General features: G+C 40.6%; 1 protein-coding gene across 15 annotated transcripts in view; it reads left to right on the forward strand.

The window, feature by feature from the left end:
* The window catches only part of CLIP1 (CAP-Gly domain containing linker protein 1), a 105,808-nt gene that overhangs the window by 76,127 nt on the left and 3,598 nt on the right, over window positions 1-26,083 (forward strand). For 10 of the 15 annotated variants that reach the window (XM_033097417.1, XM_033097405.1, XM_033097418.1 and 7 more), the window contains 7 exons: window positions 1,078-1,194; window positions 3,231-3,337; window positions 7,841-7,961; window positions 19,498-19,550; window positions 22,508-22,528; window positions 25,249-25,366; window positions 25,446-25,596. In XM_033097417.1, the coding sequence (XP_032953308.1) occupies window positions 1,078-1,194; window positions 3,231-3,337; window positions 7,841-7,961; window positions 19,498-19,550; window positions 22,508-22,528; window positions 25,249-25,366; window positions 25,446-25,596 (688 nt within the window). The remainder of the gene's footprint in view (window positions 1-1,077; window positions 1,195-3,230; window positions 3,338-7,840; window positions 7,962-19,497; window positions 19,551-22,507; window positions 22,529-25,248; window positions 25,367-25,445; window positions 25,597-26,083) is intronic. The other 5 variants (XM_033097409.1, XM_033097420.1, XM_033097410.1 and 2 more) reach the window with 1 other exon arrangement.

A 26,083-nucleotide genomic window follows, 5' to 3' on the forward strand; every position in this document is an offset into this window, starting at 1 on the left:
GGCCGTGGCAGGAGGCCCACCCCATTTAATCACTTGCTTAGAGGTCTCAAGCTATGTGTTACAAAAGGGCAGTTCTTTACTAAATGTCTAATTGCAGCAGTCTCTTTCCATTAGAAACAATTGTAAACTGTGAATAACAAGGATATATTTTTTAACTTAAAGGGAAATTTTCATGAAAAAGTCAACTATGGTTCTTAAAGGCTTAAGAACAATAGTAAAATGGGCACATGTTGAAGTATATAGTATCTTCTGTTTGGCTTTTAACTGTTTCATTGTTTATTCCATTTGGAATTGGAAGATTCCAGTGAAACCTCCGTGGCTGGTAATAGGGCAGGTATAAGGCAGAATTCCCATAAGCTTTATTAGACCACATGAAATTGTAAGCAAGTGCCTAAAAAGATTTTAATTCATTTTATGATTATTTTTTATATCTTGTCAGCTAAGGGTTTATTTCCATATACACATTATCTTTTTTATTCACAGGCGTGTTTATATTCATTATACCCACAGCTTCTCACAGACTTTTCCATTCAATGCTTCTCATTAAACACTTGAACCCTATATTAGAATTGCCCAAATAATTTTTATTTGAACAATTCCCAACCTAAATTCGGAATGATTTGAAAAGTCCCAGATTTGAAATAGCAAGAATAATATTTTAAACTTATGACTGTAAGTGTGATTAAGAGAAAAATTCAGCTCTATAAGGATGTTACTCTATCATCACTGAACGTTTCTCTCAAACATAAGCCAGAGTGATGAGCATGACTCATGTCAATGTAACTTCGAACTGGCATTGGAAGATGTAGGTTTAGAGGGGTTGAAATTATGCAAATTGCATATGACAATTGGCTTACTGAAAAATGGCCTGAAAAGGGTGTGTCACCCTGTTGTACGTGGGGTGGGCGTAAAGACCTTTCGTGTCTTACTTAGTCTGTTGGTTTGGTATTGGGTGGTGGCTGGCTCACCGTCTCTGTGTGATTCCCTCACCACACAGACACTGACGCTGTCTGAGCATTAACCTAATGGGCTCGGTGAGGGGTGTCCTCATTTCTCACACTACTTTGTTGTATTTAGGCTGCTCAAACAGCAGAAGATGCCATGCAGATAATGGAACAGATGACCAAAGAGAAGACCGAAACTCTGGCCTCCTTGGAGGATACCAAGCAAACAAATGAAAAACTACAGAATGAAGTAATCAGATTTAAATGGCTTTTTGTACAAAGGACAGCTTATCGACTTCATGGGATGTTTGATCACTAACTCAGGATTGTTTATTTTTGGAAGTGTGGCCTCGTACAGGTTTGATCTATGTTAGCAGAGTCGAATGTACACCAGCACCATGAAAATATGAAATAAAGTGTATTACTTCATTACTTATTTAGTAGGATCAACCTTTAAAGAACGAGGGGAAAACCCTAATAGCATGGCTTTTTATGACAGTTGTTCAGTGATAGAATTAATGAGAGAGGTACTGATAACATTCTCTAGTTTTTGTATCTTTTATCTTAGATCATTTACGTTTTTTTCCTCAACTCTTCCCAACTTTGAGCCACTAAATTCCATTCCTCAGCCCTGAGTTTGACATAGGCCTTTTCCTGGCCAAATTCAGTACTTTTCCCCTATTGTGTTATCTTGTATTAGTCACTTCTGGGTCTTGGACAAATTGGTGGTGTCAAGATAATTTTGATTCTGTCCAAAAGCGGCATTTCTCATTCTTATACCCTTCTTTGATTTCCTTCCTCCCACTTTCCCAACTCATACCAACCTTTCTTTCTTTGGAAAGATATCACCTAAATCCTAAACAGATTGATTCATCCAAATAGTTACATGATGTTCTGTAGAACTTCGGGTGCTTTTTAAAGTTATTGGCAGGTTAAGACCTTAGGAATCAAAGCAGGGAAAGGGATAGCCACATTGAATGACTACTGTAAAGACAAGGCCTTCTCATCACGCAAGGTCATAGGTGGAAATCTAAAAAACTTGAACATTTTGAGATTAATTATAGGTAACTAAAACTTGACACAGGGGGGAGTACATTTATAGAACTGACAGTCCTCAGCGAAGAAGACTTAAGCTAAAAATATAAAAGCATTAAAAAAACATAGATGATAATCAAAATTAGAAGCTGAAATAGAAGATTTTAGGGAATATCTCTAACTTTTGAGGATAGAATCGGGGAGAATTGTGTGCTTCCATAACGCAATGCCTGGTATCTTCATTAGAGCCTGAGTACAGGACTGGATGAATCATTTTTTAGACCCATTGTGATATTTTTATTTTCTTGTTCTGTATATCTAGAAATGTTAGAGGGCATTAAAAGGAAGATGGGGGTATAAAAACTAGTGAGACACTTTCTAGGACTCCTGACTGAGGACATGTGACATGACAAAAGAATCTCTGCCTGTAGGTAATAACCAAATGAGCCCCAGAAAGCCAGCCTGGTACCAGGCGCACACCCTGTGTAATGGGTGGCCCATAGTGCCCTCTCGTCCTTGATAGGTACTCTGCACCTAGAACTCCAGCCCCCTGCCAGAGCCTATGGTTGGTCACATCCCCACTGTTCCTATAACGTGCCTGGATTTCCTGCCAGGGGCCAGACCTTAGCTGGCTGCGCTCCCTGTGGGCACGCGATGGGGTTGAATATGTATGAATGCCTTTCAGTCTTCACTACATGACTTTTTCCTTTTCAGATTGAAGTTCAGATGGATAACTAAATCGTTTCCCATCTACAAATATTTTGATTCAAATAATTTTTTAATGAGGACTGTAAATTTGGTACTGATGTTGAAAAATATATCCTAAATTGCTACTCTGTGGAGAAGAAAGGGGGTTTGTTTTCATTACAAAGAATAATCTTTACTAATGTCATGCCGTTGCAATTTCCTTTTTTTTTTTTTAAGATGGTTCATACTTAAATAGCAAGTTCAATGATACATATTAGGAATTATACACAAGGTGAAAGGAAACTTTTGTTTTAATTTATGATGTAATTTAGTGTGACATTTTGGCCAGGTGTAGAGGAAATGTCTGACTAAATCTAAGGGGGAGGTTTGCAGTTTATAACAGATTTGGTCATTTGAAATCTCTTCACCCAGGTTCCTTTTTTTTGCAAGTGACTTAATTTCACCTATTTTTTAATGCATACTTTCACGAATAATTTTTCTTGTCCTGTCATGTCGTTGGAAAACGAAATAATTTCATCAAGCTTTTTTCTCTTGGTCTTTAAGTTGGATACACTTAAAGAAAACAACTTGAAAAATGTGGAAGAGCTGAACAAATCAAAAGAACTTCTGACTGTAGAGAATCAAAAAATGGAAGAATTCAGGAAAGAAATGTAAGTTTATCTCCTTTGAGAGAAGTTGTGGAACTTATTTAAAATCACAAAAGTGAAAATAATGCTAATTATTTTAATAAATACTTGACAAGTACATGGAGTAACAAGTAATAGTCACCCACCTGCAGCCCAGAATGCTATTGCATACCTGAAAAGTAGCCCCTATAATTACTGTGAAGTCAGAACTATAGGTAAGGTAAGATAAGGGATCAAATTGAAATGTGTGCTGGCTAATGATTTAGGACATTTGGGATTCAAATGTGACTTTGGAAAGCCTTATGAAAATACAAGTGGAATCAGTTTTTTTAAGTAGGATGCTTACACGATAGCTGATCTTAACATTTGGAAACATCAGACCCTTTACTACTAAATTCTTAAAAACCTTTTCTATAGAAAAACAAAAGCAGCATTACTGAGATTATCAGTAATCTTGATTTTAAGAGTAATCAAATTTCTGGCATGGAAATGAAATGAGCAGAATTTTGGAAGACTTTTTCTAATCAAGATTTACCCATCAGACGGTTGCTAGACTTCAGGCCAACAGGCCGTCCACGTTTCCTTTGTCAATAACACCTTTCAAGTTTGGTTATTAATAATCATTGCTGATGGCTATTTATCTGGCATTTTTCATGATAATTAGAATGTAGATTTCATCTTGCTCTTCTATTCTGAGAACTATACTGCATCCACTATGTGTAACTAAAAATTTAAAGCCATTGAATCCGATACACATTTGAGCCTGTCCTTCACGAGAGGAACAGTTAAGCTAGGAAGGATACAAAGATGAATTATATGTGGTCCCTGCCTCCCACGGCTTTATATTATTTATTTACAGTTCTGATCAAACAAATAGATGAGGTTCAAATGAAAACAAAAACATCAGTTCCAAATTGCCATTTCTGAGTCACCATCCTTAATAGTGTTTGTTGATCAAGGTTGAATTGAACTGGTACCTGGCTGGTTCTTCTGAGAGTATTTCAAATTCTCCTAGAAATAATCTCATATGAGCTTCTCCTGGTGCTGATGATTGATCCCTTCTTCAGTCTTAGTTTTCATACTTCTCTAGATGATGTGTAAAATGTTCCCAATAATTCCATGTACACAGATTTATAAATTTACAGTTGTGATGATGGCCGTCAGGAGAGGCTTAAACTGCTTCGCCTGCCAAAGCCCAGTGACACAGATAGTGGTCACCATGATGGGAGAATGAGTTCAGGATCAGTGCAGAGAGGGTGGGTTCAGTACAGTTCAGGATTTTCCCCCCGTGACACAAGTAGTTATGGTAACCTGGAACATTTGGAGCATTAAGCTGACTTCAGTTCATTTGTGTCATCACACAGGCAGCTGGGGAGGGAGGGTCCTGAGCAGCAGGAGATTCCCTAACCAACCTCTCACTGCGATCCCACCTCTGGGCTCTCTGGGCCGTCCTAGGTCCGAGGAAACGGGCAGGGCCAGACGGGGCCTAGCCAAGAGAGCTCTGGAATTCGAGAAAACTCCTCTTCCCTACTGTCTGACTTCAGAGTCTCCTGCCATGGGCCTTACCTTGGCCTAGTATCTGTGTGTTCAGCGTCCTTACTAAATTTGTCATGTCACCCACCCACAGTTAGTGTGGGGTGCTTCCACCTCTATTAAGGGAGAAATTGTTTTTGTGCCCCCTTCCTTGAAGGATCCCAGTGAATAATAAAAGCTTAGCCTCGTGCTGTGGAAGGAGAGAATCAGGAGCAGAAGACTGTGGCCCCCTGCTGCCCCTCTAACCTTGGCCTGCCTTCCTCCCTGGGGCCTGGTCCCCAGATCTCTGATCCCTGAGGGGAGTAGTTCAGGCGAGGAGGAGCCAGACCACCCGGTGGACAGAGCCTAGACTGCTCTCGATTGTTACCTTGTTCCTGGCCCACCACACCTGAGGCAGTCAGTCTTCTGTCAGTCACCTGGCCGGGCTTCTGAGCAGGAAGGAGGAGCAGTGGGATACCCTCCACCCCACCCCCCAGTGACATCTGTCAGGAGCTCCTTGCTGGTGCAGGGAGGTCTGAGGAGTAGGTTGAAAGAGCCCCCGCCCCCAGTGACTCACTGTACCCTGCCCTGGACGTGGCCACAGCTCAGGACCATCGGAGAGAAATGTACTATGAAACGGGAACAGTGCTTCTCCAGAAGCAGCCATTTTACTGTTCTTTAGCTCCTCAATGCTGAAAGCTAGAGAATGAACAGCTGCTTATTCTTCTGTGCTTTAGCATGTATAGGGGGCTCTTCACGTCCTCTAGGGCTTGTCTGGTGTCCCCTCATCTGACAGGACTGCAGTTCCTAGAGGGATACTGATACAGACACAGGTCTAATAGGAACCGTCTTCTGTAGAATATTGCCCTTTGTTCGCACTGGAAACCCAGCACTTAACAACTAAATGTTCCTTTTCCTCTATGCTACCTACGAGGCTGGTTTTAGGAAAATTCTTGATTTGGGTTAGCCAGCTCCTATTTTGAGGTGGAGAGAGAGAATAAAATGGTTTCTCTCTGTTGTATAACATTGAATCTTAGGGAAAATGATATAAGCAATCTAATTTTTGTCTTTGCTCACCTGGCACAGTGATAAATCTAGAGTATATTTAGCACAGCAGTTAATAGATTTATGATCGATTCATAAGTAGAATGTTCGCAAGTCAATATTAACAATGTTTGTTTTGCTTCTCAGTTTTGAAACTGACAGTCTTCTTTTCTGTTTGAAGATACCTTTTCATGTAGAAAGAAAAGTAGCTATATTTGTAGGTACTTTAAAAATTATACCTTAGAATATGTCCAGGAGTTGGGCTCTTACATCCTCCTTCCTCTGTGAAGTACATGTACCCACTATGCTCTAAAGAAAAAAGGTATTTCTGTATTCGAATCACAACGAAGGTACGTCTGCCAGTTTTAAGTCCAGTTGTGTTGCTTCTACAACTTACTGGCTTTATGATTTGGGGCAAGTCTTTTCACTCCCAAAGCTTCAGTTTTCTGACCTTTAAAATGTAATAATAACATGAGCCTCCTTAGGCTTTGAGGATTAAATGAGAAAATGTACATGAAAGCATTTTGTAGATTTTAAAACATTGAACAAATACCTAGGACATTTTGATATTTCTTCGATCCCTTGTTTTAATTTTCCTTACTGTGGGCTCTTAATAGAAACCAAGGATTTTTTTAAAAAAACTTGAACAGATGAAAATCTTTAATAGAGCAAACAGGATGACAAACCTCAGTGGCAGACCACACAAACGCTGAGACCAAAAGCCCCTAACGGAGGCTGTGACCGCCTGGGAAGAAAAGGTTTTAAATGACTAATTACCTGAGGCTGAAATTCCTCTCAGTTTTCCTTCACTTGCTAAATAAACATCTCTGGAAAATGCCAAATGTAATGTGCTAAGAGAATTTTTGTGTCGATTTATTCCCCTACGTCTTTATGAGTTCATCCCAGTATGCATATTATAGGTGGATGGAGAATTAAAAATTAAAAAAAAGCTGAGGATGCCAAGCACCATCACCCATTAGACAATCGAAGTTAAAAATAGATGTGTTCATGCATCAGCAGATGGATTCATACCCAGATGACTGGATACAGAACTCAGCCACGTATGACAGCTCACTAAATGGAGTTTAGCCAGAACAGACTTAAAATTCATAATTGCATCAAACCCTGCTATGGCATAAACTAAAATCCAGTGATCAAAGTATTCTGAATGTCCATGTGCAGCGGACAATAATTCAGGAGATATATTTTGGATTAATTTTAATAATGGGAAGATACTTAAAAAGTATACTTACTTGCTCACACTTTATATGCTGATATTCATGATATAGGTTAGCAGCCTGTGTTTCTATTTGTTTTCTTAATTACAAGTTAGCATTATGGGAAGGATATAGTCAAAAGAAGGTACCTGTTATGTCACTAGAAAACAGCATTTCCTTTGGGATTTCACCTCTATTTGTCCAAAAAGTATACTCAGATTCACACCAGCACTTGATTCTGACAGAAACTGGCAAATGAGACCATTAGATTTTGATTTTTGCTAGGAAAAAAGAAAAACCAGATTACAGATTTATGCAGTTCGAGCAGAGTACCTTGGCAGCAAAGTAAATCCCTTTGTCAACATAGTAGATTTTAGTATAATTTTGTAGTGGAAATCGGCCTAAAGACAAGAGGGATACTGACCACCATTTCACTTGTTCTTTATTTTGTAGTAGCATTGCTTTTTGTGTGGGGAGTGTTTAGAAGTAAGGTAAGTGTGGGTGGTGAGAGGCTGGATGTAGTGTTTATTAGATTTAAAAAAATGTAAGGATTGTGGGCGACGATCCTTCTCCTGAGAGGGTAAAGCCATTGAGCCCCTCCTGCATGTAGGTAACACTGCCTCTCCTGTTGTTATAGAGCCTATCAGTCACGTGACCCAGATATATTTTCCTCAGTGCTGTGAAGCTGGTCGTCTCCCACAGTTTCCTTGCCTGTCTTGTTTCTATGGTAACCCTGCACTCACTGTCCTTGCAGAGAAACCCTAAAGCAGGCAGCCGCTCAGAAGTCCCAGCAGCTTTCAGCATTGCAAGAGGAGAACGTGAAACTTGCCGAGGAGCTGGGGAGAAGCAGGGACGAAGTCACGAGTCATCAAAAGGTCAGTGGGTCTGGGATGGGCGTTCCCAGCTCTGCCATGCTGATGTCGGATGCCGCTCCGAGGCAACTCCGAGACGAGCCCCATGTGGTTGGGTCATTCCAGATGGGATGTCACGGTACCTGTGTTGTGTGTTTCCTTGTTCTCAAGCATGCTGCTCTAGGGGTTAGGGTAGGAGTGAGTTGGCAGGTCCTTTGAAATAAAATAAAATAAAATAAAAAACACTGGGAACTTGCAAATAGGTAGAAATTAAGATCTCTATTAGATGATCTTGTAGCAATGCATTTAAGTGGGAAGGGACAATATCTTCTTCATACTATTGCTTGGATTTTAAAATGATTTTGTCTAAGATTTTTTTTTTCTTTCATCAAAATTGATTTTAAGAAAACAGATTCCAAAAATAACGGATTTGGTATAAGGACTGGCAGCTGTTTTTAAATAGAACTCTGCTTTTCTTCAAATTAAAAAAAAATTTTTTAAAAACATTTTCTAATAGAAGTGTATGTATTTACCCTCATGGGCATTGATATATGGAATGTATATTAAAACAACCCATTTGCTTCTGGATTTAAATCACAGAGGTTTCTGACAAGTTTATTAAATGAAACAAAACTGATTTTAAAGAATGCTGTATATTTTGCTTTTTATTCTTTAGCAGTTGAATCAAAGTGCTAGATTGTTAGTTGCATCTGATCTCAGAACACAAGCTCAAAATGACATTTTTAAGAGAATTTTACTTGTCATTAATTCTTGCTTTGCATGTCAAGGGAGAATGTTTTTCCCCGGCATAGTTTGCAAACATTAATTCTCACTTGGGGTGAAGTAATTTGGGGATAATTTTATAGAGTATCCATCGGCACAGTGCAGTCTGTGGTGGAGTTAATTTGGAGAGTTGATTTCAGACTTTTCAGTCTTTATCACAGCTTTCCAGTCTTCTTACTTCACAAGAGATGCCACATCTCTAGACTCCAGGATCATGGTGTGTTGGTAGCCTCTCGCATCTGTTGGCTCCTTCTGTGTGTAACAGGCACAAATAAGTGAGAGCTATTCTCTCTCTCATTAATCTTGACAGTAATTCTAGGAGGTGGCACTGTCGTCATCCCTGTTTGTAAAAGAGGAAACAAGAACACAAAAGAGACAGTAATTTGTTCAGCCTCCTACAGCTAATAGGATCAAGAGATGTTTGTCATCTGGTTTGGGCCAGGAACAGAGTCAGAGTGGGTTAACTTAAATAGGGTCACTGCCCTCTCCTTTGATCAGAATGTGAGAAATTGGAGTTCATGACAAATCGAAGCCCTTTGACCCGATGAGCCCCACCCCGCACCCCGGCACAGACTAGAGCCTCTGAAACACTGGGTAACTCTAAGACCGGTGTGTGTGCAAGGACTCGCCGCGGGAAGGATCTCTGCTCAGCGCCGAGTCTGTTCCCATCTTTTTTTATCTCATTTTGTTGCACTTCTATGGAAGAGGGCAGGATTCCAGAAATGGGAGGAACACGCAGGGATCATCCTCTCGTCTTATGTTGTGACCTTTGCCGGACTGTTGATGACATTTTTGTTTCTGTCACCCAGAACCAGAAAGGACTCAGAAGGAAGCATCACAAGGCCTGGGCAGGGGTTTTCAGGGCTCTTCTCCGTCCTCCAGCTCTTTCTCATTTGCATCTTGGGATTTGAATTGCCTTCCTTTTGAAAAGGTTCTGTGACAGAAAATCTGAAACTCAGTGACTTTTTTGAAGGGTGTTAGAAAACAGGGCCTGCAAGGAACAACTAAGAAAATAACTCCTTTTTGAAGAAGGGGGTTGTTATGCCCTTTGCAGTTTTCTGTTTTTTACTCAGGAGAGGAAGACAAATGGGTTTGAACTAAAGCAGAATAGGCTTCGATGCTAGAGATCATTAACAGTGATATTAATTACCAGGAAAGATTACAGATAATTCTTCCCTTGACCACGTATGTGTATATATATATACTTTCAAAAAAGGAGAGAGAAGCACCCATTTAAAATACCTTAGAAACCACCATAGTCTCAAGAAGACTGATTAATTCATCGCTTCCCTTGCTCCTCTTGTATCATCTCCAGGACTCTAGAGCACTGCTTACTTGGGTGAAATTACTAATTTTCACTTTACTTTCCACAGCTGAGCCAAACTATTGATCAGCTATGTTCAGAAATATACTACAGAGTCAGTGTTGGGCAGAAACCCTATTTTTTTTAAAAAGAAAGACTTTTAATTGTAGTACTATAGAAATATTTATTCTAAAAATTAATACAGTGAATGCTAGATTGACGTGGGCTAGATGGGTACCAACCTAGGACCTGAGTTCTCTCCTGCCTCCCTGTTTCGTAGCACCTTAATTCTTTGAGCATTTTGTAAGCTGATTGCTATGCCTGGTTTCACAGAATCATCACAACATACCTTTGAGGTAGTAAGGTTGCTTTGTAGACATGGACGCTTAGGGTCAATAGTGCAGTAACTTGTGAAGGACACACAGCTGGGCTGTGGAGGAGCTGGATCTGAACTCCTGCCTGACCAACTCGGAAGCCTGTTCCCTAGCTCTTCCCCAGTACTGAGAATAAAAATTATTTCTGCTTACTTCATAATTACTGTTAACATAAGAAAGTACCTGTGAGCTGGTCTGGGGTAAGTGGGCTCAAATGGTGCTATAAAATGCACTGTCATTTCCACTGGTATGTTTCTTTCGCCTCAAATATTTATTTTGCTTAGAAAACCCAAGACATCCCAGAATCTGTTTTGCATCTTAAGACTCTCACTGGCATTATTGGCCAAAGATCTTACTTCCTGAGACTGTTCCTTCACGACAAGGGCTGTTTCATTTCCTGTCATTTGAAAGTGAGGTTATTTGTTGAAATAAATGAATCCCTGCCTCCCTGTGACAGTGGTTTTGTAGAACATTCTCTCTTTGTATCTCCTTAAAAAGGTGATGTAGGAAATTCTGAAGTTAAGACTGGTTGCTCAAAGGCAGAGAGTGATGACAGTTTCCGGTTTATCTTAGAAACCGTCATTGACTTACAAGGGAGCATCCTGGCCCACTGTGAAGAAGTAGTTTAACTATTAAAAGGCTCACCTGTGTGTTTCTAGTCCTCTGGCACAGAGCTGGAAAAGCCAGAAACAGAGCCCACGGGAGTGCACTCTATTGTCTGCTCTCCCTATCAGGCATTCTCCTTTCCAACGAAAACTGTTTAAGTTGCCTTTCCCAAGTGGGATCTTTCATTTTATGGGGGGAGGGCAGCGACAACCAGGATCAGTTAGGATTGTGAGGGGCAGAGGGCTTGATTTATCTGGCATCAACAGTAACAGAAATCTTTATAAAATGTCACGTGGAGTGCCTCGTCTTTTAAGAGAATAGATTGGATTGAACCATATGAAATTGCTGCTCTTCCACAATTTCATATGGTTCAACTGAATAGTTAACATAATTTATTGTGTTTTGATGACTATTATGAAGATTGTTTTTGTAGCTGCTATTGATCATTCACTCTCACATTGTTTCCTGCCTGATGGCCTGACTTGTTTACTGCTGCTTCACGTTGCTTGTGTGTGTGTGTGTGTGTGTGTGTGTGTGTGTGTGTGTGTGTGTGTGTGAAAACATTTACTGTTTTGACCATTTTATAGTGTACAATTCAGTGGCGTTTAGTACGTTCACGGTGTTGTGCAAACATCAGCTCAGTCTAGTTCCAGAACGCCTGCATCACCTCAAAAGGAGACCCATTCCTTCCTCTTCTCGGCCCCTGGCAACCACTGATTTATGTTTTGTCTCTGGATTTGACTATTCTGGACATTTCATATAAATGGGATCACATAACCTGTGTCCATCTGTGTCTGGCTTCTCTCACTCAGTGTCAAGTTTTCAAGGTTCATCCATGTTATAGTGAGCATCAGTGCTTCGTTCCTTTTCAGGGCTGAATAGTGTTTTACTGAATGGATAGACCACGTTTGTTTATCCGTTTGCTGCAGGTGTTTTTCCGTTCACACTGTCACCTGCCCCTCCTGCTGTCTCCATTCCTGCCTATAGCCACGACCGCTCACTGCCCGTTGGGTCTTTTGTGGGTTGAAAAATCCTTCTCATTTCCCTGAAAGCAGTTCTGAATCTTGCCACACTATTCACACTCAAAACCCCAACTTGTCCTTATCTTTCCTTCCAAACTTGTAAAAAGAGTATTGTGTTTTCTGCCTCTGTTGTTTCCCTCCCATTTCCTTCCCACCCCCCTGCAGTCTGCTTTCTGCCACCACCAGCACACCACCGAAGTGACTCGTGCTTGGGTCCCCACTTAGTCGTGAAGGCACAGACGCATGGCTTCCTTCTTTCTCCAGGAGCCTGGGGCACCACCACCCGCATCCCTGACTTGCCTCTCGTGACTTCTTCCACACTGCTGGCTCTGTTTCTCTGCCTCTCCTGCCACACCTGGCCACTTCCATTCACGTGCCTGCTCTCACATCTCTTCTCCCTTCCCCATTTGGTGAACTTTTCCTCATTGGTCAAGGCCCACCCTCAGTGTCATCACCTCTCACTGTTAGCTGCTTTCTTCTTTGTATTCATGTAGCAGTCGCCACCATTCTCTGTAACACTTAGAGCATGTATTGTGGTTGTTTCTTAACGCTTCTCTTTGTACACAGGCTGTGATATAGTAGGAATCAGAGAGATTATATGGAGGTAGGTAGGAATGAATGAATGAATGAGAAGTGAGTATCCAGTTTTCAGCCAGGGCCTCAGGTCCTGTTTTACAGTGTGAGGTACAGAGACTTGTGACTGCTCTTTCAACTTCCTTACATGATTCCAGTTACTTCCACTTTAAAGTTTTGTTGCAGAGTTGTGGTTACCCAAAGCCTGATGACGAAATGAGTGGGGCATTTGCTGTGCGTGGATGGTAGAAGCATACCGTGTGCGTTCAGGTGGGGTCACATAGTTTCAAGATGAATGGAAACCATACAGAGCATTATTTCTTTTCATAGAGAATACTAGAATACTAAAGATAATCAAACTGATGTGAATTCTTCTATTTAGGTAGTCATCTTCGGTAGTCACTTTTGAAATGTCTGATTTATCATTCCCAAACCTCGCATGTATTCCCCTTTGTGAGGACTACAAATACACTCAGCTGTCACTATGGGAACAGTGCTGGTTTTCCCCTTGGTTATTTGCAAAATGAGGTTACAGTTTGCCTGTGGAAACTGCACAGGGATTAGATGACTCAATAACTGTATTTCATCAACAGTTTTTCCTGACAGGGGTTATAGCAGAGGTAGTATACAAAAAACTGGGGTTATCATCTAAATTGATCCATGAATAATTGCCTGCCTTTTAAATAAGCCTGAATTCCTAGACATGAATATTTAGAAAGGGAATGCTATTTTCAGCTTGTCATGTTTTATTTTGGAAAAATGGTGATCATCAGCCATCATAATTTTAATCTGGGCTCAAGGGACTTCTGGGCAAGTAGGGCTCAGTGAAGCTGAATCACAGAATCACTCTCCACCAATCCCTAATGAAATGAGCACATGGTTTTGATTATTAAAAAATGTCTCCAGGAAAAGCCAGCAAAGCCCATCAACTTCATGCTGTAAATGTTGAAATTGACAATTAAGAAAAGAAACAGAATTGTGGTTTGACTGTTAGACATTGTGTTCACAGTGGTAAGAGAAAGGAAAACAAATAGCAAAATCCTTAGAATGTTTACTCTACTTCTCCCCATCCTCATGCCCAGTCCAGTTTGGAAAATTAGCCTGGGGAAAAACTCAAGGAAAAATCTTGAGGCCAAAAGCCCTCTTCTACCACCTCAGGATTCTGCCAGAGGCAGGAAAAACTGCTAGTTGTTTTCCAGTCTAGCCTTAAGTAAATGGGAGTGGGTGGGCTTTTTTCTCAAATGATAATAAGTCCATAGGTAGGCAGTCTCAGGTGGGTCCAGCCTCTCAATAATGTCTTCAAGGAACCTGGCTTTTCTTTTTGCTCTTCTTTTGTCCTTGGCATTGGCTTTCATTCTCTCCCTTCCCATGGCTGTTGTACCTCCTGGCACTGCAGACCTTTCAAGGAGGAAGCAGGGGGAGGGAAAGGCAGAGGGCTTCCCCCTCACAGGGCTTTGTCTTTTAATTTGGAGAGGAAAGTTCAGATCTCTGTAACAGTGTCACAGGTAGGCAGTCCTCCAGCCATAACTGCGACTGCCCATTCCTGTCTCTAGGGAGGGAAGGTAACAACGTGAGAGTAGCTGGTAATATCTGCCTGTGGCTGAAGCCTGAGGACATGCTCCGGCAGGGATAGGATCACCTCTGTTTCAGATGCAGTGAATGAGATACAGGAAAGCACTTTCCCCATCCTCGTCCAGGGCCCTGTGGGTACAGAAATGTGCAGACCACAGTGCCCAGCCTTTCAGCTGGAGCTTGGGGATGAAGATTCAAGGTCTCAGATAAAGCAGGAAGGGTATCAGGAAAAATTCATTTACGCTACACGTGAGCAAATTGAAGGTGTAGGTAGAGCTACCCATAGTAAGATGAACAACTGAATACATATTGTGTCAAAAGAGGAAAAAAGGAAAAGAAAGGAACATAGGCATCCAAAGAGAGATGAGGATTTCAGGCTATGAGAAAATATGATGCAAAGTAAAATACTGCTTTATGTTATATATAAACTTAAGTGATTTAAATAAAGCAGCTGTTCAGAGAGGAGAATGATAAAATGACACAAATTGAACAGAGAGAGTTAAGGAAACAAATTGAAGACCAAAACCACACTATATCAGACCTAGGAAAGAAAGGAACCTTATGAACATTTCTAAAATATAAAGGAAAGGCTTGAGCTAATCATAATAAATAAAGAGGAAAACAGTCAAAGATAAAGAATTAATAGAAAGGTAATAACTTTGGAGGACAAAGATAATCCAAATGAATATAATGAGCCTCCTGGAAGTAGAGAACTCAACAAATGCAATAGAAGAAAGTATTAGGAGATAGAAGGAAATTTCCCCTCAAGTGAAGGAAGAACTGAATCTGTAAATGGAAAGGACACAGTGGGTTGTATGGAGACCCAGGAAGGGAACCCAGGGGGGGAAATTGGTCCAAGCAAATGACACCAAAAAATACCCTGATGATTATTGATCTTCAAGGAGATGCTCAGGCAGAAAAAGCAGATTCCTTATAAAAAGGTTAAAAACCAACCCACTGCAGCTACATTCAATGTCAGAAAACTGTGGTACGCTCTTTCCAAAGTTCTGAAGAACAGAAAACATGAAGAGCATCATATCCAGGCAATTATTACTCAGGTAAGAAGGTAGGCAGAGGTTCTCAAACATGAAAGAACTTAGAAGCTGTAGCATCCTGAGTCCTTCTAGAAAGGACTTGATAAAATCTGGCCAATCAGAATACAGGGCTTAACTAAAGAGAAACTGGTAAAAGGACTGACTGGTGGTGAGAATTAAATCCAAGTAGATAGACAGCTAAGCTAACAGTTTAGGGTATTACAGATACAGAGTAGAATTGTGTTTTTAACTTTTTATTTGGAGATTACTTCAAACTTTAGAAGTTGTAAAAATAGAATACAGAGCACTCATATACGAGTACCCTAAGGACTTGTTTTTACCTAACCGTAGTGCAGTTATCACATTCAGGAAGTTTAACACTCACGTACAGACTACAGACCATATTCCTGTTTAGGCAGTAGTCCCAGTAACATCCTTTATAGCTTTTTTCCCCCTTAATCCGGATCCAATCCAGAATCATGCATCCCACTCATTGAGTTGTCATGTCTCTTCAGTCTTCTTTAATTGGGAACGTTTCTTCTGCCTTTCTCTGCCTTTTATGACTTGACTTTAAAAAAAAAAACAACAGTCCAGTTATGTTGTATAAAATCTTCGTTTTGGGTTTGTCAGATGTTTCATGACAATGGCATACAGATTATGCAGTTTTAGCAGGAAGACTGTATAAATCAACTGTATCCCGCCAGGAGGCATGTGTTGTGGCTTGATGTTAATTTTGATCATTTAGTAAGTTTAAAACATTTGCACTTTTTTTCTTTTAAAAAGTGACAGTTTTATCTACAAGTTAGAAATTGCTGAAGCCCAAAACTGATTTCCTTGGGTTCTTCAGGAATCTTCCTTTCGCCCAGTTCAGCATTTTCAAACATCCCTTTAAGGGATTGGGCCAAGGGATATGTTTAGTTGCGGAAGGTCTTTTTCATCTTACATCTTCTCTTTCTGCATATCTTAAGTTTCTTGTTTGAGACATCCCTCCAGACTTCGCCACAGTCCTCTTAACCCCTCTGGCTTCTGCAGAGATTTGTGCACAGGCATCTCACAGCGCTGAGGTGCCATCCCGTCTGTACGTGTCTGACTGCCAGTGTCTACGCCAGAGGGGATGGGTCTCTCCAGTTGGCTTCTGCCTGGTGAGGATATCTGCAGCTGGACACAGGATGCGCTTGAACTGCCCTGAAGTTGCTAGCAGTCTCTGTGAAGAGGAGCTGCTGTCTTTTCAGCACCCAGCAGTAAAAATTACAGACTAAGGGGACGTGTGTCAGAGCTGCTTCCCATGTATTGGCCTCACGCCCCCCTCCTCCAGAGCCGTGCCATCAGCAGCATTCTTGATAAAGGACAGTGATAACTGTGTGTGTCTGGTACTTAAAGACGTAAATATATTCATTTGTATTTACTTACATAGTTCATACACATATTTACGTAAATGCAAACCAGCCTCCAAGGCCTGCTGCCTTCCCAGGCCTTTTCTATGACCTTGTGGTGGTAACTTAATGCACCCCGTTACACGTCAGGTTCCCTGGGAAGCAGGCTGACAGACTGAGTGTTTCGTGTACATGATGTTTCTGAAGATGAGCACTTGAGACGGCCCCTGTGGAAAAGAGGGCAAGGAGGCAGGACTGGGCAGAGCCGTGACATGACGCAGGCCCAATGATGGCCTTGATTGACCAACCCCACGGGGAGCTCTGGAGCTGGAGAGGCCTCTCAGATGGGTCCCGAACTGGATGCGCTAGCCCGTCTCTTTATAATCCCACATCAGTCATCAGAGGTGGTTCATCCTGGGAAGGGGTGTGACCCTGGCCTGAGGTGGCGCCACAGCAGTGACCCCTGAAGGGGCTGCCAACCACACTTTCAGAAGCTGGCAACAGAGGGGCCTGGCATGAAAGCCGGGTCTAGGCAACACTCCTCTGAAAGGTCTTGTCCACAAAAATGACTAAAATTACTAACTCCTCCTCTTCCTTTTTTCCCCATTACCTTCTCCACTAACAGCAGAAATCTGTTTGTCTGTGTGGGAGGCCAGACTAGAAAGCCAGACACAGGGAATGTGTTCTGTGCTGTCAAGGTAGAGCTGCTATTTTGGACCCAGAACACTTGCCTAGAGAAGAGACTGAAATAGCCCACATGGAAACCACTTCCCTGGGGCGGTCGGGGAGAAAAGTCTCGGCTCCACCCTGGCTTGATGAGGCTGAGGCTAGTTCAGCCAAGAAAGTTGACTGTGTGAGAACTGGCTTTTTTTTTGAAATTTTATTGGGGAATATTGGGGAGCAGTGTGTTTCTCCAGGGCCCATCAGCTCGAGGTAGTTGTCCTTCAGTCTAGTTGTGGTGGGTACAGCTCAGCTCCAAGTCCAGTCCCCATTTTCAGTCTTTAGTTGGAGGCGCAGCCCACCATCCCATGTGGGAATCGAACCGGCAACCCTGTTGTTCAGAGCTCGTGCTCTAACCAACTGAGCCAGCCAGCTGCCCAGAACTGGCTTCCGAGTGCTACTGCTCTCTCACCTATTGGGAACACCAGCTTACTGACGACCAGATACATTTGTTCACTCAGCATGTGGTTACTGAGTGCCTACTATGTGCCTGCCAGTGTTCCCGAACGGGAGGAGACAGCAGTGAACAAAACAAAAATGAAAATTGCTACTTCCCATGGAAGATTTTTGTTCAAGTGGTTTTACTGAGCCTACAAAAACAGGAGTTGCGTAGGGTAATGACTTTGAACTTCAACGCTTCCTTCATTTCACACAGACTAGTCTTCTTCTTAGCTTAAATGATAGATTAAAAGCAAATTACCCACCATGTTTATTACAAAATAGTTTGGTGGATAGATAAGCCCTTTGAGGTTCCTTGGCCCGTGTTCCCTAAATTGATTATTTGTACACTTCCTTCACTGTAATATTATTTTCTTAATATTTTTCTTCTTTAAAGTAACCCTCTCTTTTATTCAACCTTTTATTATGAAAAATTGTAAGCACACAGAGAAGCAGAGTGAGCAGTAAAATGAATTCCCATGTATTCAACTCCAAAAGCCATCAACTATTGTTATCCTGGGTCGGATCTTGGACCAAAAGAGAAAAAACATTGTTTTCTGTAAAAAATCAGTAGGAGTATCCCAAAGTTATGTTCCACAGAAATGTAGGCACAGTGTCTCCTCCAGGGAAGAGGGAGAATCTCTGCATACTGTTTTTTTGCAGGGTTGAATGATTTTTCAGATGTTTATTAATAATTTGTATTTTCTCTTGTGAATTATCGGCCATGTCCTTTATCCATTTATATATCTTCATTGAAGGCATTTCCCAGTCTTACATTTGTTTATTGAACTAATTCATTTTCATTTTTTAATTGAAAAATTTAAAATAGCCTCCTTGTTTAAAAAATAAACGTAAGCTATATAAAGAGCATAAAGGAAAAATAGACTGGGAAAGCAGATTCTACAGTGAAAAAAAACTGTATATTAACCTCAATAGACATAATAAATATAATTTAATATTCAAAACATACATGTCTGTGTATATGTGAGAACTTTCTAGGTATGAAGACCTTATAGCAAAGCATGTACATAATAGATACAAAAACAGAAATACCTTAAATTCTGGGCTATTGGAAACCATTACTATATGTAGACTTTGGTGTTATCTTTTTTTAAAAAAAACTCCACAAAAAAACTCCTTTGTTTCATTAGCAGTGTGAGTTGTAATTGGTAGTGCAGACTGGAGCTAGAGGTGAGGCTTTTCTCAGAAGATTAACTAACTGAATCTTTTGTTTTTAACCCTTCAGAGAATAATAATAATAGAATTTTAGAACTAAAGGGCCACTGGAAATTCTTTTGTCACTTGCACATTTTATAGGTGAGAATCATATGCCTGGAATATTGTAGGCAGAAAATTAGGCCCATATAGAATCAATGACCTGTTCCTAGCTCTCCTTGAGTTAGTGACACTTGACCTCTGTTGTTTCAGTAAAGGAACCCGAATGTTAATAGTGAAGCTTTCACTCACTGGTTAACAAACATTTGTTGAATGTCTAAGATACAGCATGTACTGTTCAGGTGTTATTTGATATTTTTGCCTCAAGTCCATGAGGAAGAGGAGTCGCTCAGATCCTAAGTGATTTGTAAACTAATAACTGTACATCCTGTGATCCAGTGACCGCTTGCTCTTTTTTCACTCACTGCTTGTGAGGGAAGCCAATTGCTTTAGCCGTCTTGGAGCCTGGGAATGTGACCTGTGGCATGGGAAATAGGCCTGTGGGCTTGCTCTGAACTGAACTTTTGTGTGTGTGCTTTTTTTCCAGGTAGAAGAGGAGAGATCTGTGCTCAACAATCAGTTGTTAGAAATGAAAAAGAGGTAAGTTTTCTTTCTGTGTTTGCTGTTGGCATGTGTGTGAGTATGTGTGTTTAGTATGGAAAATGTTAGAACGTGAGGTATACAGTGACTTGTAGAAACATGCGACCTTCTTAGAGTCACAAAATTGCATCGTGATAGCTTGGTACTCATCATAATGGACAAATTATGCAAATTCATTTGCAAAAGTTTCAGTATTAATCACTAAAACAAAGACTAGTTGAATTTTTAAGCCACGTTCAGGTGCATTTATTCAGAAGTGTTCTAAAATCAGATTGTCTCATATTACACTGCTGTTCCATCCTAGTTTCAGTAACTAAAAAATACTATAATTTTGCATGGAGTAATAGATCTGTATATAAATATTGATTTCAATTACATAAAAATTTCAATTTTTCAATAATAATAATGGCTAACACCATTTAAAATGTTTCTGTTTATTGTCTAAAAAAAAAAAAAAGAACTGTTATTTATTATTCTTTCATGATAATCAAATGATACTCAGATGGAAGCCTTCCAGTCCTTTTGAGTAAGGATCAAGGGGCCCACAGAAACAATCATTTAGAAGCTTGATGCTTATACATCCTGACTGTCTGCTCTTTTAAAATGTGCAGTTTATATCTAGAGAAATTTTAAAAAATAATGATAAAATAGAAAACAAAGAATTCTCCATGCTCTTGCAAAGTATTCTATTCTTACTTGTCAGGGCAGAGGCACTTCCCTCGCTGGACCTGACGCACGTGTTTTACGCTGGCAGTGTCTCCTGCCTACAAGGCAGTTACTTAGGACTTGGAGGCTTTATGTAGCCCACAAAGATATTTGGGTTCCATAGCTACATTCTAAAGGACATTGGTTTGGGGGTACCTTTCCTCCTTTCTTTCTTTAATTAAAAAATACTCAGATTCATTTTTCTGTAAAGTTTCACACCAGAATGCATGTGTGTTTCAGCACTGCCTTACCCCTGGTCCAGCCAGGTGTTCTTCTGATGACCATGCATGAGCTGTGGTGATTGGTCTGCCGTGCCTTAGCCTCGCTCCTGCTTACAGGCACAGCTCTGCCCATGTCGGCCTCCAGATGTTTATTTTTACACAAATGAGGCTTTGTTTCTTTAAAAAGAACCTCATGTATGCAGTTATCAAGGATATGTGAGAAAATGAATAGGGTTATTCCTGTGGCATTCTGGCAAGGAACATATAAAAATGGGCTGATGTAAGTACTGGCATAAATTAATCTCAAAACAGCCCAGTGAAATAAACACGAAGCTTGCATTTAAAAAAGAAACTAGAGCCCAAGAAGTTAAACAACTTGGCCAAGAAGTCAGATGCAGGCGTAAGACGCAGGTCTGCAGATTTTTATGCTGGTTCTTTTCTCACTATATTTACTTATTTATTACTTTTTTTTAAAGAAAGATACTATAGCTTGTTAGTCCTTACCATGTGACTTTAAATAAATCACATGCCTTTCAAAATGTGATTAGACGTGACTTTTTTCATGGCTTAAAAAGATGGAACAGATTTGGGTACTTGTCCATTCCTCTCTTCTTATTTTGCCATCTCTGCCCTCGTTTTAGGTGCTGGATATGTGTAGGAGAATGTCTCTTGAAAATTATTCTTTTTTATCACTAAATGCAGATAAATATAATGTTTTCTGGGAGTGAAAAAATTTTAAATTTCTCATATTTAGAACTCTTTTTTTCTTTTTGTCTTTAATTAAATTGTTAATTAACCCTCATGGAAAGTTCTATTTCAGAAATCTAAATGAAGTATATATTTTAGCCAATAATTTGGGCCCTTAAAATGCCTTCTAAAAGTCAGTTTGGTAAAAGATTCATATGTAGATCCATGTGTGTAATAGTTAAGTAAATTTAGCATAGAGTACTAAAAAGAATTTGATTTAATTTAAAAGTCTAGAAAGTACATAAATCACAAAGATGTTTGACATGTAGTTGTTTAAGCAAGAGCTGAGATCTTAGTCCACAGTTTAATTTAGACGCGGTAACTGAACATCTGGGTAACTGAACATCCGTCATCAAGAGAGCACATAATTGCATCATTCAAATGGTCATTATATTGAAGTGCAGAGCTTACTCCTGACTGCAGGATGAAACTGTATCATTAAATTAGTAACATGTTCCTGTATTTGCTAAAGTATCCAAACATTGACTTGCAAGCAATATGTAGTAAAAGTTTTTCTCTTAGCTTAAAAATGTAATCATTTCTTTGGAAAACTGGTCTCCAAGTTAGGCCGACCTCCTTCAAAACAGGTTCCATCCAAGATGTCTAATGATGAAGCAGAGCCGACCTTGAATTCCTCTAAGTGACACAAGTGGGGTGGTGTGTCCCTCTGACAGCGAAAGCCTGCAGCAGATCAGGAAGCTTGCTTGGCTTCCCTCCCTCCTCTAGGCTTTTTGATGTCAAAGAAGGGACTTCAGAGCCAAATCCTTAGATGTGGACTTTTTGGAGTCAGAATGAATTCTGTCAGGGCTGAACACTGGTTGAGATACCGCCTACAAATTCTGAAGAGGTCACGTGCTACTCCAGCTCATTAAGCTCACTGTGGGTTGCTGACTGTCTGACTGTCTCCGAGCTTGTGCTATTACCAATGCTCATCTCACCCCTCTCTTTTCCCTTCCTACTCTTGCTTCCTTTGCTATATCTGTGTGTCTTTCATGGTAAGACTAAAGAAAGTCTATCCACGTTATAATAAATAAATTTCATATATTTTTAGTAAACCAAATTGTTGTATATATTTTTTGGCTGCCTTTGTCCCTCTGTGTCTTGCTTTTGTTTTGTAAAATATTCTCAGCAGTAGACACACACACACACATACACACACACACACATCTCTTTTTGTACCTACATACCGCAAAGAACTTCAGTGCAAATGTAGTTCTCCTTACTGTATTTGCATTTCTATTCATGTTTCTAATATTTGGTTCTTGTTATCTTGCATTTTTAAAGCTTGCCCAGTAACACTTTAAGGTATTTCCTTCATTACTAGAATTTATCTCTTATGTAAGTAGTAAGGAAAGAATCTGGGTGATATGTTCCCTTGGGGGAAAGATTTCTGGCCCCTTTAGCCCTTCTTTCATGTTAGATTTATCTTCCTTTCTTGATATTTTTAGTAACACCAAGGCGTTCTAGCCAGAGTGGCTTACAAGTAACACGGGCCCTCCTGTCAGTATAATTTGTGAGTCAGATGTCAGTGGTGTCGGCATAGATGGTTTAACTTAGCCCCTCTTGGTTTGCGCAGTGGGATTAGGATTTAGAAATAGCCTCAGAAGCCAGCCGTGAAGCTTGGTCTGTCACAAAGATGAGCTGCCAAAGTCTGTTTGTCCTGTCATTTGGTATATGTCACAAGTGAGATCCCTGTCTCAGCCACGCATCTTTTGATAACTTACACAAGAAACATTCTGCTTGCTGTCTTAAAAAGCAGCCTCACGTAGAGGCAGTGTGTATGGGATGATACACAGACAAAGATACCTTCTGCCGGCTGATGGTCCCTAACACAAAGAATCTGTGGCATCTTTGCTAACTAAGAGTCCTCATTGTGGAAGAATCTAAATCTGTTGAATAACCCCCAAATCCTGGTGTTTTTCAGTAAAAATATTTAAAGTAACATCATTCAAATTTGAATTGGATTTATAACAAGTGAAGCCCTTGAAATACTTTTTACAATAAACTACCAAATAAATTTAATAGAAACTTAAGGAGCCCGGGGTTTATTGAATCTTTGGGTAACATCAGATATTTACTTTCCAGGTAGAAGAAGTGCCTATACATTCCTTCCATTATAATCTTTGTTTTGTTTTAACCTACACAAGATCCTATTTCTATACGAGGTATTATTTACTTAGTAATTTAATATCACCTATGCCCACCCCCTTTTCAGTGTACAAAATAATGCTTGGGTATTGATCAAGAACTTTCTATGAGTCTCAGATTCTTTTCTTATTACTTATCATTCTGGAGTGTAAGTGTAAGCCACACAAGGAGATAAATACAACACTTATATTTTTATCTTTGTGTAGAGTTTCAATTGACCATAAATCATGAGAATTCTGTAATTCGTGTGCCGGATATCTTGGGTCTCACTAACCAGACATAACATTCTGCCATTTCTAACCTGGGCCTCCGTTCCCGATCCTTCCAGTCAGTGCTAAAAAGGGCCAAACCATTCCATGCTTCCACACTCACCCCGTTACTGCTAATAGAACCAGGTGCAATTTGGCTGCTTGTTTCAGTTACGAATTCTCACTAATGATTAGCTTCACTAGTGTCATAGGTTGTATGGCCTGAGGGCTAGCTAGGAAATTTTTCTGCAGTTTTGTTTTCCCCAAAATATTTGTGTTATACGGGGTCTTTTTGTCTTGTTTCACACTATATGTATTAAAAAAAAAAAACTTTTTTATCTTAAAATCTTTGATTTACAGGAGATTTGCAAACACAACTCAGTTCCCACATACCTTTCCCCAAGCATCCCCCTAATATAAGCATATTACATTCCCTGGTATGTTTATCAAAACATAGAAAGTGACATTGGTACAGTACTTCTAGCTAGACTCTCAACTTTATTCAGATTTCCCCCGTTTTTCCATCGATGTCCTTTTTCTCTTCCGGGATCCAATGTAGGAAACCACATTACATTCAGTTGTCACATCTCCTTAGTCTCCTCCAATCTGTGACAGTTCCCCTCAGGCTTTTCTTGTCTTTGATGACCATGGCACTTTGGAGTGCATGTAATTTTTACAACAAAAATTTAAATACATACATAAACCTATAGTAGCCTGGCCCGTTGGGTTGTATCTATTGTGTCTTGCCCTCCCTCCCACCCTCCCTGTCTTCCCTTCACCTTTCCCTTTCTTTTCCCACTCCCTTGACTCCAAGGTAAATGTTTCCCTCTCATTAAAGGCCTGGTCCCCTCCCTCTGCTAAGAACCAAATGCTGAGTCAGGCTGAGAACATAAACCCACTGCCTCGGACCTTCTCTCTCCAGACGCCCCCCGTGCTTTCATTCTATACCTGAAAATCCATTTTAACATTTCTGTTCTAGCCATTACGTAATTACCGTTAATTTCTATGAGCAACTTAATGTCCTCTTCAGATTCCATGGATGAAAAGTAACAATCCTTCAGTTTGAATAGTAGTAATGATCTTTGCTACTGTTTTGGCCCATAAGATCTCAAAAACACATTCTTGGATCTTGCTGAAAGTTACTGAAATTAGTGAGAACCAATCGATACTTCCAGCATAAAACTGCTCTGCATGACATCTGTATAATCGCTTTGCATGTGTGTATTTTAATTGTCATTGCTTGGTAATAATTTATTCAAGAAATAACGGAATTCAACTGGGGTTAGATTTTTAAAAGAATTCTTTGGGTGGGGGTGCAACCGTCTGGTTTTGTTTTTTAATTCCTCGTCTTCCAAAGTTATTAACTTGTTTCTTTAAATTCAAATGGATTCAATGATATGCAGATTCTGGCATGTCTATGCATAGTAAACTTTTTCTCCCCTCACAGTAAGTAAAATTTCAAGTAAAATTTTGCAAGCATAATAACCTTATTAATCCCCTATAAATCTTCCCTGTGGTACTTGTTTTCTTTCCATTCACGAAAGTTAATTGCGTGTTTGTTCTAGGACAGTTGTTCACTGACCAGTCTCTTGGTTGATTTCTGGAATTTTTAACTCTTTGGTCTTTTAGAGAATCCAAGTTAATAAAAGACACAGATGAAGAAAAAGCTTCCTTGCAGAAATCCATCAGTATTACTAGTGCCTTACTCACAGAAAAGGATGCAGAGCTGGAGAAATTGAGAAATGAGGTAGAGTACCTTCTAAGGTGAACCTTCACGCCGCCTCTATGTTCAAACCTCAAGCCTAAGCTCAGCCGCTGTGTTGCAGGTCACGGTGCTCAGGGGAGAGAACGCCTCGGCCAAGTCCTTGCATTCGGTTGTTCAGTCTCTAGAGTCTGATAAGGCGAAGCTTGAGCTCAAGGTAAAGAACTTGGAGCTTCAACTCAAAGAAAACAAGAGGCAGCTCAGCAGCTCCTCAGGTAAACTGACAGCTGTGACGCTTCCTTCCGACCCCGCTGCTTCCTGCAGGGAGCCATTTCCAGTGGAGATGCCCTCAGAGGGCAGCAACCTGCTGCCCCTGACGTGGCCCTACTGCCCTGGGCTCACCCACCATTTGGTCAGATGAGGGCTCTTTACGACCCAGGTCCCGTGCAGAGGGGCGTGCCTGCTGTCCCCACTTCTGGACCTTCCCATGGTCTGGAGTATTGGCAGAAACTTCAAATGGGAGATGCCAGCTGCCATCCCAGTAGCGAGTGTGGGTTCTGAAAGTACGTTGTAGTGAGGGAGAACAGAGATGGCCCTTGTGAGAGAATGATGGCTGGCTGCGTTCAGTTCAGGTGGATTTGAGGGGCATTCTTACCCAGCTGTGGGCCAGCCTGAGAGCACACCTGAAGGGGCAGGGCCAGCACCTGCAGAGGTCCCTTGGGGGTGCAGACGTGGGACGGGAGGTCATGACTGTGTTCTCAA

The sequence above is a fragment of the Rhinolophus ferrumequinum genome, chromosome 25, assembly GCF_004115265.2.
Source record: "Rhinolophus ferrumequinum isolate MPI-CBG mRhiFer1 chromosome 25, mRhiFer1_v1.p, whole genome shotgun sequence".
In the NCBI taxonomy this organism is placed as follows: Eukaryota; Metazoa; Chordata; class Mammalia; order Chiroptera; family Rhinolophidae; genus Rhinolophus; species Rhinolophus ferrumequinum.